Genomic DNA, 20,514 nt, shown 5'->3' with positions numbered 1-20,514 from the left:
ATAGTGTATTCTTCGGAACAAGAGCAGGCATGTTACTGTCCATTATAAAAATTTGGGCTCCCTAACTTTGGATTTCATTCTTGTAACAACCCATTGTGTGTGCATGTGTTTTCTGGCTTTCTGATTGTTGCTCTATGGAATTGGGGCTCAGAAACCTGGCATAGAAGCTGCTACTCCTATTGCCGTGAGTAATAAATAGTCCTTTGTCTCTAACTTAGGAGTCTTATGTCTTCTGCCAGCACAGATGAAATATTGGTGGGCTAACTTGTAAGCTTGTAAGAAGGGTCAAATATCAGAACTTTCATAGTTCTTCACATCTACTTTTAGGAAAGAAGCTCGAGGATAGAATGAAAGAAACTTTGACCTTCTTTATAAACTGAGTGGTAAAAGTTCTTGTGTCTCATTCCTCAGCGAATAAAACACCCTCATCCAGGTCCCTGTGTGCTTAGAATTCTATTTATATACCCATTTTATCTATCCTATAAGCCTGTCTGCTTCTAGGTATTAGGATTTAGCTGTTCCTCAACCAAGTTCACAAAATTAATACATATAATAAAGTTTTAAAAAAGAAAGCAACATAAACTAGGAAAGAAAGTCATATCAGTTAAGGACAGAGTTTGTCCTCTTATAAACCAAATATCTAGCACGTAATTCAATTTATTTTCTATAAATCATGTTAAATATGCATTTATTGAAAGATCCACCCCCCCGCAAAAAAAATCTGTTATTTCTCAGTGCTTCCACCAAAATTTGGCTTTCCTCATAAGCACACTGAATCTTTAAAAGAATTTTGCAAAATTAGTATGTCTAACACTTCCCAAAAGAATGTTAAAATGATCGTAATTTGAGAAATGAAGAGGAAAAAAACAGGCAACATAGAGGCACAAAATTAGAAATGAGGAAGGAGCTATAACTATAGATATAGAAGAAATTGAAATAATTGTAATGAGTACTTGGTATAACTATGCTGCTTTGAAAAATGAGTGTAATAAAAGATCTTCTGGGAAAATATAAATGGGGAAAACAGTCTCACTAACAAGAAGAAAACAAAAAAATCAGTAACTGTAGAAGTTTTTGAGAAAGTAGTCAAAGAACTATCTTTTACAAAAGTACCACCTTGAAGCTCTGTCAGGATGAGTTTCTTCAAAGTTTTAAAGAACTATTTAAATGGTTTCTGAGCATAGACAAAGAAGAGAGTTTCAGTACTTTTTATAAACATATATTTGATCTTCAAGTCTGGCCACAAGAATTGTAAAACTACTAATGAATTTCACTTATACATACAGATTTAAAAAAAAAAAACTAAACATATTAACTTAACTGTTTCATTTGCCTATTCTCAACTCAGAAACATATAACATAAAACAGTTTTGTATTTCTCCAATTTCACTCTGATCATTTTGGTTACTAAAATTCTGTCCAATTTAGTATTTTTATCCCATATACTAGTCAAGCTTTCTTTTCCCCCATCAAGCCAGTCTAGTGACATTGGAAGAGCTACAATGAAAATGGTCAGCAATTTTATTCTTCCTTCCTGTAGCTGACCTTCTTTTCCATCTTCTAATTTATTTTTCCTCTGGTATGGGAACAGTGGTGTGCAGAGCCAGCTCCTATCCATTCATTAGAGCAGATTGTTGAATTTTCAGGAATTTTGTGAGATGGTTAGTAAACACAGTCATTATTAAAAAATAAATTATGTAAACTTAAAATTTAATTACATACTAAAAACACAAATAATACTGAAAACTCATCACTTTCTAATTATTTTATTATATTTTATTATATTAACTATGGTCTTGAAATTATTTACATCTGTTGTGTCCATAAAGTGGAACTATTACATAATATCATGCTACTACTCATTTCTTCCCAATTTCACATTTAGTAATGTTCCATTGGTAATCAACCATGGGAATATTTACATAGTAGAAACTGGCAAACATTACAAATCAAATTTTTATTTGTTGTTCGTCTAGATTTAAGAAAGTGAAGGGGAAAATATTAATGATGAAGATTAAACTTAAAAATATGTCTTGCTTATTAGCCATTATACTTTGGATAACAAAAAATAATTAAGAAAATATTCTTCTAGTATTCAAAAACTATTATCTAGTTCAACAAAGTAGCTTATGTCATTGATGAATAAGTGAAGTTCTAACATACGTCTTCGTTGTTTCATTTTTATGTTATTCCTTAATGTAAGTGAAAATATTAACCAATATTGAAGAAAAGTTTATTAAATATTTACCAACACCCCGGTAAGAGAGAAGGGTGGGGGAAAGGGCAAAATTTCCTATCTGGCCACTGTTACTATCTTTTATCTCAGCATCGTTTTCTGGTCAACTCTAGTCATAAAAACACCTAGCCGGTAAAATGGGTGAAGGTAATGAAAGGTACAAACTTCCAGTTAGAAGATAAATGTCTTGGGGATGTAATGTATAGCATGGTGACTATAGTTTACAATACTCTAGTGCATATTTAAAGAAGTGTAGCTGAAGGAGTCTCTTTTTAGTTGGGTAACTGTTTCTTCTGAAGAACTTTCGCTTGTGCTAGGCTTTTTCTTTTTTTTCTAAGAGAGTAGATCTTAAAAGTTCTCATCACAAGAAAAAAATTGTAACTCTGTGGTGATGGATGATAACTGAATTTATTGCGGTAATCGTTTTGCAATATATACATATATCAAATCATTATGTTGTATACCTAAAATTAATACATTATATATCAATTTTAAGAGAAAAGGTTTTTCCTCTGTGCCCACTATGCAGTAAGTACTGTGCTAGGCATTTGGAGGTGGGGTGGGATGGTAGGTGGTATTTGTCCTAAGGGAAGAGGAGCCTCAGAATTTCTATATTAGACATAGTGTTTGTCCTCAAAAAATTACAATCCTTATAATTGCGAGAAGAAAAAAAAAAGAGCCTAGCTTTTTAACAGGGCAAAGGTGAGAGTTCTTTAGAGGGACCAGTTCCGCAGCCAAGGATAGTCTCCTTCAGCTACATCTCTTCAAATTCCCCTTCAACTCCTATACTCTCCAAGTTTATTTTATTACTTTTTTTTTTTTTTACTGAAGATCCCTAGCCTGGCAGTCCTCAATCTGGGTAAAGGATGAATACAATATCCAAGCTGCCTAGTTACCACCTCAGTGTCCATTTGCGCCCCTCATTGTTACCAGAGTAAACAATGGGATGAAGTTTGCACTCTACTTTCATCCCTCCCTCCATCCTCTCTAAATTTCTTTTCATATAGCTAGACATAGGGCAAATCAACAAGTGTGCTAACAGATGTGCAACTGAGGAATGAGATGGTAGACTCCACCTTTTGTAGTTACCAGTCTTTATGAGTGATTTTTTAGGAAACCTCTCATCAACTTTGTAGAGAAAGCATCCCTGCCCCATCCCACATAGAGGAGAGAGAGAAAAGCCACAGCAGACCCTGTGAAATTAATGACTTATAATTCTGATATTTCTTCCCCACTACCTATAGTTTTCTGCTGCTACTTGGTGTCTGAGGGAATATCTAGCCTCAGATATTGATGGACCTTTACGGAATACGGTGCATTTATTGCTCCTTTTTACTCAGCTGTGGATTAAAAGTCCCCTGGTTGCCAATTCTAAAAGAACAGGATAAATGCCACTCAATAACTTACTATATTAACATAATGGAGTCCAACACTATATTAAAATAATATTACTCCACTATGACTGAGTGGAATAAATTTCAGGAACAATAAAAAGTACCATTCATTGACTCTTACTATGTCCCAGATCTTTTGCCAAGTAATTTGTAAATTTTATTTTATATAATTCTTATAGAAATCCCATGAGGTAGTTATTACCCTCTGATGGAGACTTAGAGAAATTCAATATGCTGTCGAAGTTCACATAGTCACAGTCAAGATAAGGATAAAAAAATTATCTCCTTAACAAAACTATATAGCCACTTCCTTAGGGTGAAACCCTTGACACATTCCCATTTAATTTAGAAACAGAAGGATGCCTATTCTTACTAATATACTACATTATTCTCGAAGTGCTTGCCAATGATATTAAATAAGAACAAAATAAAATTTTTAATGTTTTGAAAGGAACAGAAAAATTATTTATGAAGATTAAATGATTGTTTATTGAAAAACCCAAAGAGGTATGGAGGTTCCTCAAAAAACTAAGAATTGATCTACCATATGATCCAGCAATCCCTCTACTGGGTATTTACCCCAAAGACTTGAAAACTCATATCCAAAAAGATATTTGCACACCAATGTTCATAATAGCATTATTCACACTGGCCAGGACATGGAAGCAACTGAAGTGTCCGACGATAGATGATTGACTAAAGAAGCCGTGGCACATATATACAATGGAACATTACTCAGACATGAAGAGATGAAATATTGCCATTTGCAACAACATGGATGGACCTTGAGATAATCATGCTAAGTGAAATAAGCCAGACAGAAAAAGTTGAAAATCATATGATATCACTTATATGTGGGATATAAACCTAAAAGCAACAAATGAACAGGACAAACAAACAGACTCATGGACATGGACAATAAACTAGTAGTTGCCAGAGGATGGGGGGAGGAAAAAGGGGAGAGGTAGACAGGGTAAAGGGGGTCAAATATGTGGTGACAGTAAGAAATCTAGCTATGGGAGGTGAACACACAGTGTAAATATATATATGCCCTACTGTTAAAATGTACAGCTGAAACTTTGGATTTCGGTAACCAATGTCACCATAAAATAAATAAATTAATTAATAATAAAAAAATATTTCATTTTTCCCTTACCATGGAAATACTTCAAATAAATTTATTTCCAACCAAAAAAATAAAAGAAAAACCCAAAGAGAATAAACTAACAACTCATCAGAAATTATAAGATTATAAGAAATGTCAATAAAAAATTTCCAAAACAATTTATGCATTCAACAAATATTTATTACACATGTACCATGTGCTAGTCACTGTTATAGGTGCTGTGGGGTTAATTCAAACATAGCCCCTCCACAGACATGGGAGGCTAAGAGGACTGCTGGGTCAGCAGCCCCAAAGAAGACAAAGAACAAAGCGTTCCCCAGGCTGTGCTTGTCCTTAAGGACACTTCTTGTTGCTCCCATGGGTACTATCTGCCCCTTTGGCTGTTCCTATGGACGTTATCTCCCTGCTCCGCTGGAGGACACAGCCGGTCCAGTCCTCCCCAACACTAGCTAGGCAGCACTTCCGGCTCTCATCCGTGGCGGAAGACTCTAGTTCCTGGGAGGAGGCACTCCCTCCTCCCCTCTCTGCTCGCATGTAAAACGCTGCTTGCTCTTGGCAGGCTGCCTTTTCCTGCAGCTCTAACCGACAAAGTGCTGAAGCCTCCTTGTATTGTGAGTAATAAATGGCCTTTCTCACTCTGCTGGCCCTCCTGCAGGATTTTTTGAAATATCCAAGACCCAAGTGCAGGTTCCTGGCCTGGAGCTCCGCATTACAGGTGCTGATAATACAACAGCGAACAAAATAAAGACTCCACCCTCAATTTACATTCTAGGATAGCGTGGAGAGACAGATAATAAACTAAATAAATTAATATATCATAAATCCACTAGTTACAAATGCTGTGAAAAAATATAGTAAATTAAGGGAATTAAGACTGACAGGCATTATGAAATAGGTCTCTATTATTTAAGGGAGTAAGCCTTGTAATACCTGTGGGAAGACAATTGCAGGCAGAGGGAAGAGCAAGAGCCAAGGTCATTAAGGGAGAGCTTAGGTTGCTTTCCTCAAACCAAACAGCCAGAATATTTACTTTGCTTCCACATGGGGTGGAAGCAGGTGAACAGAAAGGACTGCAAGGGCATTCGATATTAAAATTAGGGGAAATTTTCTGTCTTGCAATAAGAATTTTAAAAGGTTTTTTTCAGTCAGAGAGGAAACAATTGGAGGGAAATGACAATACACTTATATTTTACATGTGTCACCATTGAAAATAGACCGTTGGGGATAAGAGTGATAGCAGAGAGAGCAGACAGGAGAAGGCTAGAGACGTATAAAAATAGTTCAGGTGAGAGATGAAGGTTCTTGGGCTAGGGTAGAAGTAATAAGAAAAGTGGTTGGATTTAGAATATATTTCAAAGAAAGATCCAGTGAGATTTGCCAACAAATTGGGAATGAGGAATGAGAGAAAGAGAAATCAAAGACGACTGCAGAGTTTTGGGCCTGAGCCTCTGGCTGAATGGAGGTAGGGAAACCTGGGTGAGAAACAGACTGGGAAAGAAGTGGAAGCAAGAATTTGGTTATGAATACGTTAAGTTTGAAATGGCTATAATACATATAAATGCAGAAGTCACGTACCAGCTGGCTATGTAATTTCAGGAGCTCAGGGAAGAGTATGGGGTATAGACTATAAACCTGCATATAGGTATTATTTAAAGTATGGGACTGGGTAATATCAACTAAAGGTGAGTGTCTGAATGTCTGAGGACCGAGTCATGGGTAACAAGCATTTAGGGGTCAGAAATATCATGAATTACATAATACCACTAACTTTCTTACATATCATCAACAGTCAACAATTTAGTGGAGAAAAATTCTTGTTTACAAACACTGTGTTCTGGTATACTATTCTGATATCTGAATTGATTCTAACTCCATGTCCCACCACTTTGACTCAAGCCTGACAATGTCCCCAATATCTCTTTTAATAATTTCCCAGCATATTTTTCTAAAAGGGTTAATCAGCTCCTGAAAAGTAGTTTTCTGGAGTGCCCTAAATTTTATGACAATAGCATTTTCCTGTCTCTTTCTATTTCAAGTGATTATCACTAATATATTCAGTTCCTGCTTAATTAATCCCAGTGTCTTATACTTTATACTGTAATATATTGCTACAACAAACAACATCCGAATCTATAACTAAGACTTTGCCACATTTCTCCAAATTCGTTTTATAGATTAATTTTACAAATTTTCTGATTATTTTAATTTAGATTAATTTTCTTTCTTCCAGATATGTCTCTTTCAAAAATGAGCCTAAACCTAGAAAGAGTGATTCTGAAAAGTTAAATTTAAGAATACACTCTGTACCAACAAATATAAAAAAGCAAGAAAGCAAGTCAATAGGTAATGCTTTATGTAACATATTTACTTCTCCTTTGATTTATTAATGCGTGTTTTTATCATATACTTTAATATTTATTAATGTGTGTCACAAAACTTCTTGATAATTTGATGTCTCCATTGAAAGCATTTGCTTGAAAGTACATGGGTTAGCAGTGTGAAAGATTTTAGTGAGCTATAAAGAAGAATTTCCTAAGAGGAACAGATGTTAAATATTAGAATGGACAATTTATATAATTCACAAATTAAGAATATATTTTTATGTTTATATATTTTCCTGGAAAGAAAATCTCAGTTTCCTTTCAGTTCAACCCTAAGAGTTACCTTGCTATCGTTTTTAAAAATTCAATCAAGTATAGACATGTTGCTTAGTAGAAACTTATTTTACAAGAACTATCAAGTAAAGGAACTTACTTTCCTAGAAACTTAAGGAATCTGTGAGCTAGGAACCAGCATTATAGATCCTCAGAGAATTTAAGTGTTTTGTGTTGCCTTTTTCTTTCTCTGACATTAACATTCAATTGCATCATTCTCATCAACCTTGACTGAGGTTCCTTGACTCCACATTGTCTCAAATTGCCTGATTTCTCTGCTATTCTTCCAAATCTAACCTTTGAAAAACCCAAGAATTCTAAGAGCCTTCCTTCATTTTATCCCTTCTCCATCCCTTGAAGTTCAAATTGACAGTGTCTCTGCTGGGGTAGCTGATTCAGTCTGTGGTTCACACAGTCAGTTCACAAATGGTCAGTCCGCCACACTTTTAGTGTTCTCTTTTTAACATACTCTCTCATTTTTTTGTGATATGAACAGGCTGAAAATTTTTCAAATTTTTAAGTTCTGGTCCTTTTTACCTACCAATTTTGTCTTCAGTTCATTTCTCTCTTCCTGCATTTTACTGCATGCAGTAAGGAAGAACCAAGCCTTTTCAACACTTTGCTTAGAAATCTCAGCTAAATACCCAATTTCATTGTTCACAGGTTCTACCTGCCACAAAATACTGGAATACAAATACAATTCAGCCAAGGTCTTTGCCATTTTATAACAAAGATAGCCTTTTGTCCATGGTCCAATAGCACGTTCCTCATTTCTTTCTGTGACCTCATCAGAATGGCCTTTACCATCCATATTTCTACCAACATTTCTGCACATGATTATGTATTCTCTAAGAAGATGCAAGCTTTCTCTACACCTCTCCTCTTTATTTCTGAGTTCTCACAGAATTGCCTTTAAAATCCCTTCATGAACATATTGGCTTTTCCTAGCATGCACATCGAAACCCTTTCAGCCTCTACCCCATGACCCAGGTTCAAAGCCACTTCTATTTTTTGTCCCAGGAGCACTCCAGTTTTCAGTACCAATTTCTCTCTTAGTTTAGGCGGTTATAACAAACTACAATAACCTGGTGTTCTGTAAGTTTGGGGTACCGAAGTTTGGGGTGCGCGGTTCTGGCAGCTGGAAGAATATGCGAGGAGCCATGGGCAGATGCAACATAGCTTTATTCAGACATAGCAGGATACAGCAAGGCACAGGCACAGTTCCAGCTCCCCCCAGTCTGCACAGGTGGAGCTGTTCTTATAACAAGGTGCATAATAGTGGCTTAAGGCCAGGTACTCTAATCAATCACAATCTATAGGTTGTATAGGACGCCGTATCTAAGGTTACATAGGACGATGTATCTAGGGTCACCTGGGACTCTGTATCTAGGGTTGCCCTGAAACCACATGGCTTGCTGGGAGGGAGCCTGACTGCATCCATTTTGTTTGTCAGTCCCCTCACCCAACACCTGGGTGAGTTAAATAACAAATATTTATTTTTCCAGTTCTGGAAGTCTGAGATGAGGGTGCCAGTATGGTCAGGTTCTGGGGAAGGTCCTCCCTCTTCCTGGTTTTCAGACAGATGCCTTCTTGCTGTGTCCTCACATGGCAAAGAGACATCATCTCTCATGTCTCTCCTTATAAGGGCATTAATCCCAGCATGGAGGCTCTATCCTCATTACCCCATCTAAAACTAATGACCTCCCAAAGGCCCATCTCCAAATCCTGTCAAATTGAGGATTAGAGCTTCAACATACAAATTTTGGGAGGGACACAAACCTTCAGTACATAGCAACTATCCTATCTAAATTATAAAAAAAATCTGTTGCTGTCACAGCATGTTCTCAATTTATAATTATTCACTCCTTTGTTTTTTTGTTATTTTCTGTGTTACCCACTAAAATGTATGCATCATTGGGAAGGAATCACAATTTCAGAGTTCAACACCAGTGCCTGGCATGCATGATCAACAAATAGTTATTGACTGAATGAATACTAGACATTGTATTAAGTTTATTACATCTATTATCTCATTTAATCCTCACAGCATCTCTGTTAAGGTAAGGACTATTATCTTATTTGTTTCTTTAGAACCAGAAGAAAATCTAAAATCAAGATCTAGTAGACCTTTCCATTATCTTAAAGATACAGATGAGGTAGGTTTAATTTGTATGCTTACAATTACTTAATAGAAATTCAAAATATCCCTAATAATTTTACATATGCTTCTACAAATCCCAAATTCAAATGGATTTTAGGATTAAAAGCATAAGATTTTAAAATGATTTTACCTCTGATACTATGGAAAACTTTATGTATGGAGAAAATAATATATTATTTGTTAGACAGTCAGTATAATATGAAATTATTTATTGAATATGAGTGGTTATCATAAAGTTGGTTAAGATGGCATCTTAAAAACTATGTATACATAACTTAAATATTTTATTTTAATTTAAAATATGAAAATATATATCTATTTGTTAATCTTTTAATATGTAGCCAAGACCATTTGGAGCATGCTATAGTTATTTAAATTATATAATTACAATAACAACTACCATAGCAGGTTTAGTTCCATCATTATTGACTCTTGATAACCACTTGAATAGAGGTTCATTGGCATACTGAAAAGTAGATGACTAGCCATAAGCATTGAGCATGTCTTGGATATCATTCAGTAGGTTTTATCTAGGATAGTAGAGGGAGAAGTTAATTCAGAGAATCAGCAGAAGAAAGTCAATTAAGAGTCTCTTAGATATTTTCTTATTATTAATGCTGATTATTGCCAATATGAGAATGAAACATGAAGAAATACATACTTTGGACCATAATTAATAACATGCTATAATTTTTGTTGCATATTCCTGCCTTTTGAAATTTTAAAAAATATTGACAGTCTTCATTGTCTAGAATATTAGTTTTGTTCTCATCTACCTGGTTTATCTGGGCTCATGTTTAATAAAAATCTCTGAAGAAATAAATATTTTAACATCACAGTAAGTTTATTTATCATAATAAACTTACTAGCATCTTGTATAAAACACGTAACACTTTAATTTTTAAAAAACAAATTAAAATATGTGTGTGACTTTAAAAATTAAATAATACAGAAAGACTAATAAGAACACAAAGCCCTTCTACTCCATTCTTCCTGTTTCTTTCTTTCTTTCTTCTTCTTCTTTTTTTTTTTTTAAGTAACAAGGTAAAAAATAATCAAATATTTACTGAATCTAATGCCCTTCAGTACTTCCTGAAGATACGAGTTTTCCATCTGGTATCATTTCTCTTCAGACTGAAGAATTTCCTTAAGCACATTTTCTAACAGAGGTCTGCTGGCAACAAATTCTGTTTTTCTTTTACCTGAAAATGTCTTAAGAATATTCTTGAAGGAAATTTTTACTTGATAAAAAATTCCAGCCAATAATTCTTTTTCTTTCAGCATATTAATGATGTTCCAATGTCTACTGTCGTTCATAGTTCTGAACTCCATAGCTTTTGAAAAGAAGTCAGGAGTATTTTGAATTGTTCTGTTATGTAACTTTTTTCCTCTAGCTACTTTCAAGATGTTCTCATCTTTGGTTTTCAGCAGTTTAACTATATGTCTCAGTACGGTTCTGTTCATATTTATCTTGCTTAGGGTTTGTTTTTTAAAAATTAAAATGTTATATGTTATACTAAGCTTCTTGAATTTATAAATTTATGTCTTCCCTCAAATAAGGAAACTTCTGACCACTATTTTTCTACCTTATTCTGTCTCTCCTCTCCTTTGAGGACTGTTATTATGCATATGGCAGATCTTTCATTATTGTCCCACAGGTTCCTGAATTCCTTTTATTTTCAAAATATTTTCTTCTTTTTTTTCATGTTGGATAATTTCTATTGCTCTATCTTAAAGTTCCCTGACACTTTACTTTGTTCTCCATTTTGCTTTACTTTCAACCAGTAAATTTTTTTATTTCAGGTATTATATATGGTCTAAAATTTCCATATTTTAAAATAGTTTCTATTTCTCTGATAAGATTTCCCTTTTTTTAATTCACTATGAACATATTTTACCTTTTCACTGAGCACAGTTATACTAGCTGCCTTAAAATCTGTTAGTTCCAACACGTGGATCATTTCAAGGTGATCTCAATTGATTGTCTTCTCTTTTGAGACTAGGTTTCATTTTCCTGGTTTTTGTCAAGTTGGATTTTCCCTGGACATTATGACTGTTATAATGAGGGGACTCTGGAATCTATTATACTCCTGCAAGGAGTATTGATGTTTTTGTTTTAGCAGTTAATTAACTTGGTTGGGCTCAAAATATAAACACTGTCTCTTGAACGGCAGCTCAAATTTCAGTTCAGTTCTTTGATCCTTAGTTGGATTGCTTGAAGTTTTTCCTAAACATTCATTGGTCAAGGGGCAGTGAGAGTCTTGGACAGGGTTCATATAGAGGGGATGGGGCTACCACCTTGGTTTTCTTCTTTGGTCACCCCAAACTTTATCCTTTGTGTCTTCTGGCCAAGAAGAACATACATTTTTTATCAACGTTTTAGATGCCCCATGCAGCGCCAACTTCAACCCGCCTTCAAACTAAAACCCGTAAAAATAGAAATTTCTCCCTGTGCAAGTTAGTTATTTCAAGTTTCAGTGCTCTTTCTTTGTCACCTGCTTTTGTTCACTCTCCAGGACCTTCAGGTAACGTGTGTGTGTGTGTGTGTGTGTGTGTATTTTTTCTAGAGTATTTTGTCTAGAGTTTATAGCTGTTATCTGAGAGAGAGTGGGTCTGGTAGGGGCTTACTCAGTCATACTGAATTAGAATTACCCAAAGTTTTTACTACTTTCGTTATCTTTTCCTCCTGCATTGCTCAATACGTACTAAACATTTATAAGTAATATGAATGATAGGTGTCACTCTTGTCATGCCATAGAGTGGTGTATTATCATTAACCAGGAAGTTAGTTATTGGTTTTATATGGGTATAATTTTTTTAATTATGCTAAGTAATTTAGCATATTCTTTAACGTATTAAGAAAATATTCTTCTTTTGTAGTTTTATTACAGTTCTTATCAATGATGGTTGTTGAATTTATCAAATGTATTTTAAATATTGCAGCTTTGGAAATAATTACAATGTTTTTCTCCTTTAATTTATTGGGTGATGAATTATAATAATGTATCTATTAGTAACCTTTAGTTTCTTGATAATTTTATTTGGCCATTATGAATTATGCTGTTAGCATAGTGTTGAATAGTATTTTATTCTGAATTTGTGTAAACTCCTGAAGTCATATATGAGATTAGTTTGTAGGGTTCTTCTGGTGCATCAACCTTTCAGACTTTGGTGTCAAAACTATGCCAGCTTATTAAAAAAAACTGAAAAGTTCTTGTTGTTGTTTACTTTTTAATTTAATTGACATGACATTGCATAAGAATTATGTGTTGCTTAGAAGTTTGAAAAAATTTATCAATAAATCTATTTGGGCCTGCTTATTCTTTTAAAGGTAGTTATTTAAAAACTTCTTTACATTTCTTTTAAGAATTATGGGTATACTCAAATTTTTTACTTCTCATGTTAATTTTAGTAATTTTTCTTTATGTTAAAGTTCCTCTGTTTGATTTTCAAGACATTCATAGTATAATCCTCTCAAAACTCTCCTTCTTACCTATTCAGACTTATCTTATATACTCATAAATATAAATGCCCCTTGCTTGCTCTAAATAAGCCGTTTCCTCGACTGTCTTATGAATACTCTAGGCTTATGTTGTTGGCCTCTTCTGAAATGCCCTCATCTTCAAATCCTAGCACTAAGTTCTTCTTCATGATGAAATCTTTCCTGTTTATTTCTGCCCTCACTGATATCCCTCTTTTCTAAAATCATTTATTGATTAGCTTGGTTCTTTGTAATATTACTATATTATGTTATTTACTGATGTTTTATGTATGCTAGTCATATCTATCTAATAAGAATGTGCGCTCTTTATGGCTTAGAATTTTGACATATGCTTTATTTTTATCTCATATTATCCAAAACTAAATATGTTTTGTGCTCAGTGTGAAAAAAATTGTGGGTGCTAAACAAACATTGGGTTTATTGTTGAAGAATCACAAGTTATACAGTTTATACTTACATATGTATGTGCATATTTTATATATTTAGATATGTGTATTTAAGTAAAAATATAGAGCCAATGTGAGACTCTAACTTAGGAAAATCTGAATCATTTTTCCAGTTTCTCCCCCTTTACTCAATACTATTATACTGTACCTACTCCATGTATGAGAAAGTACAGTTGCTATTTAAACTGAGAGAGCTATTTGTTTCTCAGTATTTAAACTTTAGACTTGCCCTAAACTTGAAATAAATTTTATATGAATATGAAGGCTAGGTTTTAAAGATAAAGAAAGTAAAATTAATAAAAAGTATAAGCATAAGCAAATTTTAAAATTTCTGTAGATTTGTTTTCTCATCCATAAAGTGGAAATAACACCCATCTCACAGGGTTTGTATTTGAAAGTATTTAAAGAACTAGACTGCTGTTAGTTATCATAATTAAATATTCCAAATATGAATCATCAAATACAAATGATCAATGTACACAACAAGAAAAAATTTCTAAAACAGTTTTCCATGTTTTCTGATGTTTAGGTGGAAAATGCTAATTTCTTACATGTTCTATATTCACAGCATAGACAAGAATTTAGAGGAACATTGGGCTCTATAACCTATTCTTCTGTACCCAGAATTCAATCTAGTGCTTGTAAGAAGGAAAAAGATTCCACATTATTTACAGGTATACTCATTGTGTGTTCATATTGAAATAACTGAAAATTAACCATATCTAACTTTAAGATATAAGCATTAAGAAAATCTTTAACCAAGGAACATCAGATTCTGATTATATTACCTTATTATTTCACTACTTAATAACATGTGAAGACTATTGCAAAAATGGTGAAGTCTGGATTCCTTAGCATGGTATATATCTTTCCAGCCTTCTATTCTGTCTCTTTATCCATAGTGATTCTAGTCATAATGAACAGTCTGTTCTAACTACTATGTGATTTGATCCATTCTGTTCTCTATGCTCAGAACATATTTTTCCACCTGATAGATTTCTACTCATCTTTAATGGGTAGGATACCTTTAGGTGCAATTAAAAGAAAATCTGATTATGTGTGGCTTAAACAATAAAGATATCTATAATATGAAATAACAAGAAGGCTCTCAGTAAAGCAATTCCAGGATTGGTTAATTCAGAAGTTTAATGATGCCTAAATATCTTTCCTCAACTTTCCTCAACTGTCTTACTAAATAGCTTGTCCTCCTAGCCTTGCTGTACAATATGATGACTACTAGTTAAGATAACTTGTATTGTTAACAATATCCAATGAAAAAGAGAAAAGCTCTTCGGTCTCTTTGTGGGAATGAGAAAAACATTCCTCGAAACTTGACTTCCCCTTGTGTCTCCTTGGCTAGAATAGCTTCATGCACTCATATCTAAATCAATAAATCATTATCAGTTTAAATCAGTTTTTTCAACTTTTAACATGGCCTCACACAGTGAGAAATATTTTTTACATCATAATTTAATATATATGATATATATGAGGAGCAGAAAATTCAGATTCATGGAGTCCTAATTATTTGTCTTTCTATTAGCTAAACTTGATTGCAGTATTTTAGAGTTTTGTACATTTATTACTAAGGGTTCATGTGATATATTCTATTCTATTTCATTTACTAGAATGTTGGTCAGGAGATGCTAAATTGATTTAGTGTCTAAATTGGTGGGTTATAGCTCACATATCGAAAAGCACAGGCTTAGATCATTTAGGATTCACTTCCTTGAGTTAGGAAGGAGCCCACGTTCACTTGAAGAACATAGTTGCGTGGAGGAAGATGACTAAGATAAGAGTTCTGTTAGCAAAGGAAAGGGAAAAAGGACTGTTAAACTGGCGTTATTACCACATTATTCTTAAAGATTCCTCTTAAGTATCATATCTTCTCCAAAGTGCTCCCTGATAGCAATGATAGGCTGTTCTACAATTTCAGCAAAACGAATTTCCTTTTATAAACTTTCTTGAGTCTCTCTATAGAAAAGGCATTATAATTCTTTTATCAAAGTCCCAAATTAAGACTTCCGAGAAAGTTGGCAACATAAATACAAGTTTATCTGGCCAAAATTCATAAAAAAAGAAGAAAAATAGAGAAGAAAAATTATTAAATTAAAACTAGAACATTTTATCCCAAATTCAAATAATATCTAACTATATATTACAACACGAAGTAGTTTGAAAGAAAACTCCAAAAGTCAATGCACACCTCCATTTCCTAGGAGAAAGGAGGAAAATTCAAAGAGCCTGTAGAAAATATTCTGAAAACACTCCTATTAATCACCACTCCCCCACACATACTCAAAGAAAAAGGGTTTGCTATCAATGATGGGTCACAGAAAGATGGGAAATTCTCCCCTCTATACCTGTTTCCTCGTTGCAAGTCAACAGCATTCCAAATCAGTGTTAGTGGTGTTTTGAGAGAAAGATAATGACCATATCTAGTCATTTCTTCTCCTGCTTTCCTAGTTTTGCTTCGAATGTACTCAGGGTGTAAACCTGCTAACTTGAAGGAGCAAGGTCTTAAAAAGAGAATTGACAACAGAAGATACACAATTTCCTAGGAACCATCTTTGCAAGTACAAATAATAACCACAAAGATAACTGTGTAAAGAAAAACCATATGATCCCATCAAACAGCCCAAGGTCTTTCTTTTACTAAACTCCCCAAATTGAATTGCTTACCCCAAGAGAGAGGTAAAAAACTGAAACTCAAATGACACTTCACATATAAATGAACAGAGTAACCATCACCATCACCACATTAGAGTCACATAGAGGTTTCACAGAAACAAATTTCCCCGTGATTTTTCAGGGCTCCATCTTCCTAACAAGCCTGTTCAGGTAGCCAAATGCCTGAACTCAAAGCATAAGGTAATAAGATCTGGGATTATATGTTAATTTCTAAACAGAGAATTTAATAGTACCTGGATAAACAGGGAGAGAATCCAAAGAAAATTTACCCATATTATTTTTGGACTAATATCAAGTAACGATTTAAGTGTCCTGATTCAAAGGTTAGTGGATAAGAAACAAGCACAAAGCACTGGACCTATCAAAATTCTGTAGCAAAGAAAGGAAATAATTTGAAAGATAGCTGATGGTCACATTTTGACAGAATTTTTACCCATGAAACAGGTATATAATTCACTTTATATGGTCAAAAAATTAAAGAAGATAAGGAATCCATTAAATAAGATTTGAAAATATGAAAGATAATTATGAAGAATAAAATACTTTTAAGGAAACAGGTAATGCTAATGTAGAACTCAAAATTATGTTAAAAGTAGTAAAGAATAGACTAAACGTTGGCATAAACCAAATCAAAGATTTAAAGAGCAAGTTTACGAAAATTACCTGGAATACAATGTAAAGGGACAAAGATATGACTGGATTAGACAAAATAGTATATTGAGGGAAGAAAACAGATATCCAACACTGAGATAACCAGTATGTTTGAATGAGAGAACAGAACAAATTGAATAAACTGACTAAAGGAGGGCATGGGAAAAATGCTTTGGGATAATGAAAATACTTAATATCTTGGTTTTGGCAATGCTTACAGGAGTATGTATACATATATTTGTCAAAATTGATCAAACTATACATTTAAAATGTGTGCATTTTACTGTATGTAAATTATAACAGTAAAGTTCAGAAAACAAAAGACTAACAGTGTGAAATTCTAAAACACCAAAAATACAATAAATTAAAATCTATTATATCTAAAATAATCTATGGAAAATAATTTAATATTTAATTTTTAAAATAATCTGAGAAAAGAGCTTGTATAAATGCAGTACATAATAAGAATATTTAAAATACAAAATAAGAGTTTTTAAAATCATAAATTATGTTATAATTAAATATATAACATAATTTATTAAATTCTGTGCTCATCATTGTCTCCTGCATCCTGCCATCTGTGTTCACTTTTATTTTTCCTAAACGACATCTTTTAAATATTTTCAATGATGATCTTTCAGTTGTTAATTCTTTTTGACCTTTGTATATCTAGAAATGTCTTTAATTTGCTGTCACTCTTGAACGACGGTTAAGTTGATGTCGACTTTTAGGTTGAAAATTGTTTTCTCTTAGTACTTTAAAGATACAATTCATTATCTTCTGGAATCCATTATAGATTAGAATTTTGCTCTTGGTCTAATTGTCATTTCTTTGTAGAATGACAATTAATGTCATTACTTTCTGATAGTTTTACTATTTTCTCCTCATTTTTTATGATCTACATTTTTACTGCAATGCATCAGTATTCCTATTTCTTATCTTCGGTTCAGTGTGTAAAATACACTTCTTTTTTGACTTTACGGATTGCAAGGACCTTGATTGACCTCACAGATTGCAAGGACCTTGTCAGCTTACAATCTCCCCCTTTATTTTTTATATGCCAACAGCACCTGGTCTTCCTAGGTGGTCTCCCATCCAAGTACTAACCAGGCCCCACCCTGCTTAGCTTCCGAGATCAGATGGGATCGGGCTTGTTCAGGGTGGCATGGCCATAGATGTGAAATACACTTCTGTTAGTTACAACTATTGGTCATTACCTCTTCTAATATAGTTCTTCGTCATTTCCTCTATTTTCTTCTTCCAGAACTATAAGACAAATATGGAAGTCCTTCAGTCTGCCTTTCGTGTTTTCTAGCTGTTCTTTCATATCTTTATTTTTCTGTGCATTCTTAGTGAATTCCTTGGTGTTTTCTTCCAGTTCGTTAATTCTGCCTTTGGCTACGTAATCTAGAATTACATTATTTCCAAGATTTTCAACTTCTTTTTATATTGACTTGTTCCTTTTTTTCCTTCAGCCTGTTATTATCTCATGGTATCTTCTTTTAATTTATATCTTTGAAGTTCCTAAACATATTCTATCAAATCTAAGATGTCACCAATTGACACTGCTAATTAAACTATGACTGAATGCTAATATACACCTTAGAACAGAGGTATGCTAAGAATTTTAGAATTGTTTCTAGAGTTTTCTTAATTTCATTGCTGAATTTGTCTTCTATTTGTTGACTTTGTTGGTTGTTTTCCTTAGCTTTATATTTTTCATGTGTTTTAGAATTTGAAAAGTTTCTTTCTTCACCCAACATTTACTCACTTCACCTTTCTGGAAGTTTCGTAGTTGCTGCCACTCAGACCTGATGGCCATCAGGCTAAACCATATTTTAGAGTTGTGAGTGGGCTTCCCTACCAGAAAAGTATTGAGGACATGGCAGATCCAGTCATCATGCCTAGGTGTGGTTTGACTGAGTTCTTGGATACCCAGTTGGCAGTGAGAAGGACTGACTTTTTTTTTAATATGGACAACTTTTATTTTCTAATTGTACTTTGTACACTTAAAGATTACCATTAAACACATTAATTGAAATGGAGATGTACCAATGACTTAGTTTTAGAATTTAGGAGGTTTTAGAACTAGCCATTTAATAGCTCAACTAGTGACAAACATAGAAACTTTTATTTGGGAGAAGATTATTCAGGAGTAAACTGAAGCCCTTGGTTCTAGACAATGACCCCTGGACTTTTGATGCCAAAGCTATTGTGCAAAATCCCTGTCAGGAGAAATAGCCAGGATGAAGTGATTGGCATGTGCCAATCTGGACAGCAGCTAGCCTGTGATTAAGGGAACAGAGACGGATGGACATGGGCACCAGGCTGGTTGCTGCAATAACGCACAGGACCCAGGTGGAAGAGCAGCCCGGGGAAGTCAAACAAACATTTAGAATGCTCAAAAACCCATTTTTCTAAATAGTTTCTAGGATACTTTTCTCAGTCAGTGAGGAAGGACTGATTTTAGTTTCTTTTCACAAGCTAGTAACCTCAACCCAGCTCCTGATTTCAAGGAGTGGGCCTATCTTTCTCCCACTTAACCTTTCCCATTAGTATAAACGGCATCTACTTAATTGCTGAGGCCAAAAACCTAGAAATCGTCTTTGATTAATTTTTTCCCCTTATGCTACATACTCAATCCACTAGTCAGTACAGTTGTATCTACCTTCAAAATATAATTTGAAGCCTACCATCTCCTCTGCTATAATTCTTGTCTAATCCACCAATATGTCTTATCTAGACCCCAGCAACAGCCTTCTAATTGGTTACTCCATTGTTACTCTTGCCATCCACATTCTCCCATACCTCCATAGGTGATCCATTTCTGAGCAGGCAGAGTGATCTTTCTGAAAGATAAATCAAACGACTTTATTATTCCATTTAAAATGCTCCAAATGATCTCCATTATAACCAGAATCATATCTTAACTCTTTACTGTGGCTTATGTGGCCCTATGTGATTTGGTCCCCGATACCTGTCTCATCTTATCTTACTCCACTCTTCCCCTTGTTCACTACACGCCAGCAACACTGGCCTTTCAGTTCCTTCAGCATTCCAAGATGGTTTCACAGAAACCTTTACACTTCCTGTTTCCTGTTTCCTCTGCTGAGAGAGGCCTTTTAAGGCCACCCTAGGTGAAGACCCATATTTATATTTTTCATAATAGCTACAAGTAGTTGAAATTATTTTATATACTTGTGTGTTGATTTATTGACTATTTCCTCCCTCTAAAACAGTTTCCCAACCAATATACTGTGGTAACCTCTTGTGCTAGGAGGGTTATAGGTATGCTGAAATATTGATCCAGCAGCCTTCGAGACTGCTGGGTTGGTCCTATGGTAGCCTAGCTACAAGTGTACTCAAGTATTTATTCTGGTGTACAAAAAACATTAATTGAAATGTTTGCCATGATGTGGAAAAGGTTGAGAAGCAGTACACTAGAATACAAACTACTTGAGGACAAGAAAAAAAGCTGAATCTATTGCTAATAACGTGTATGTCTGGGAACACTTTTAAGAAAGTAGAGAAATGCTGGAGTGGCTACCAAGCGCATTTGGAAGAGTTCGACTTTGGACACTTTCTTCATACCAATTGGCCAGATCTACCTGACCTTTGCTAACTAACCTCCCTCCATACCAACAGTGTTCAAC

General features: G+C 34.2%; 1 protein-coding gene and 1 non-coding gene across 2 annotated transcripts in view; one reads left to right on the top strand and one right to left on the bottom strand.

Moving 5' to 3' along the window:
• Positions 1 to 20,514, top strand: part of CUNH1orf141 (chromosome unknown C1orf141 homolog) — a 32,725-nt gene that overhangs the window by 7,913 nt on the left and 4,298 nt on the right. The window contains exons 3-5 of the mRNA XM_025052002.1: positions 6,987 to 7,099; positions 9,502 to 9,566; positions 14,049 to 14,193. Of these exons, the coding sequence (XP_024907770.1) occupies positions 6,987 to 7,099; positions 9,502 to 9,566; positions 14,049 to 14,193 (323 nt within the window). The remainder of the gene's footprint in view (positions 1 to 6,986; positions 7,100 to 9,501; positions 9,567 to 14,048; positions 14,194 to 20,514) is intronic.
• LOC112485851 lies at positions 17,920 to 18,038 on the bottom strand. The gene has a single exon (XR_003048582.1). It is a non-coding gene; the product is annotated as a 5S ribosomal RNA (ribosomal RNA).

The sequence above is a fragment of the Pteropus alecto genome, unplaced genomic scaffold, assembly GCF_000325575.1.
Source record: "Pteropus alecto unplaced genomic scaffold, ASM32557v1 scaffold25, whole genome shotgun sequence".
NCBI lineage: Eukaryota > Metazoa > Chordata > Mammalia > Chiroptera > Pteropodidae > Pteropus > Pteropus alecto.
The sequence above is the reverse complement of the archived record's forward strand: the minus strand, read 5'-3'. Positions and strand labels throughout refer to the sequence as shown.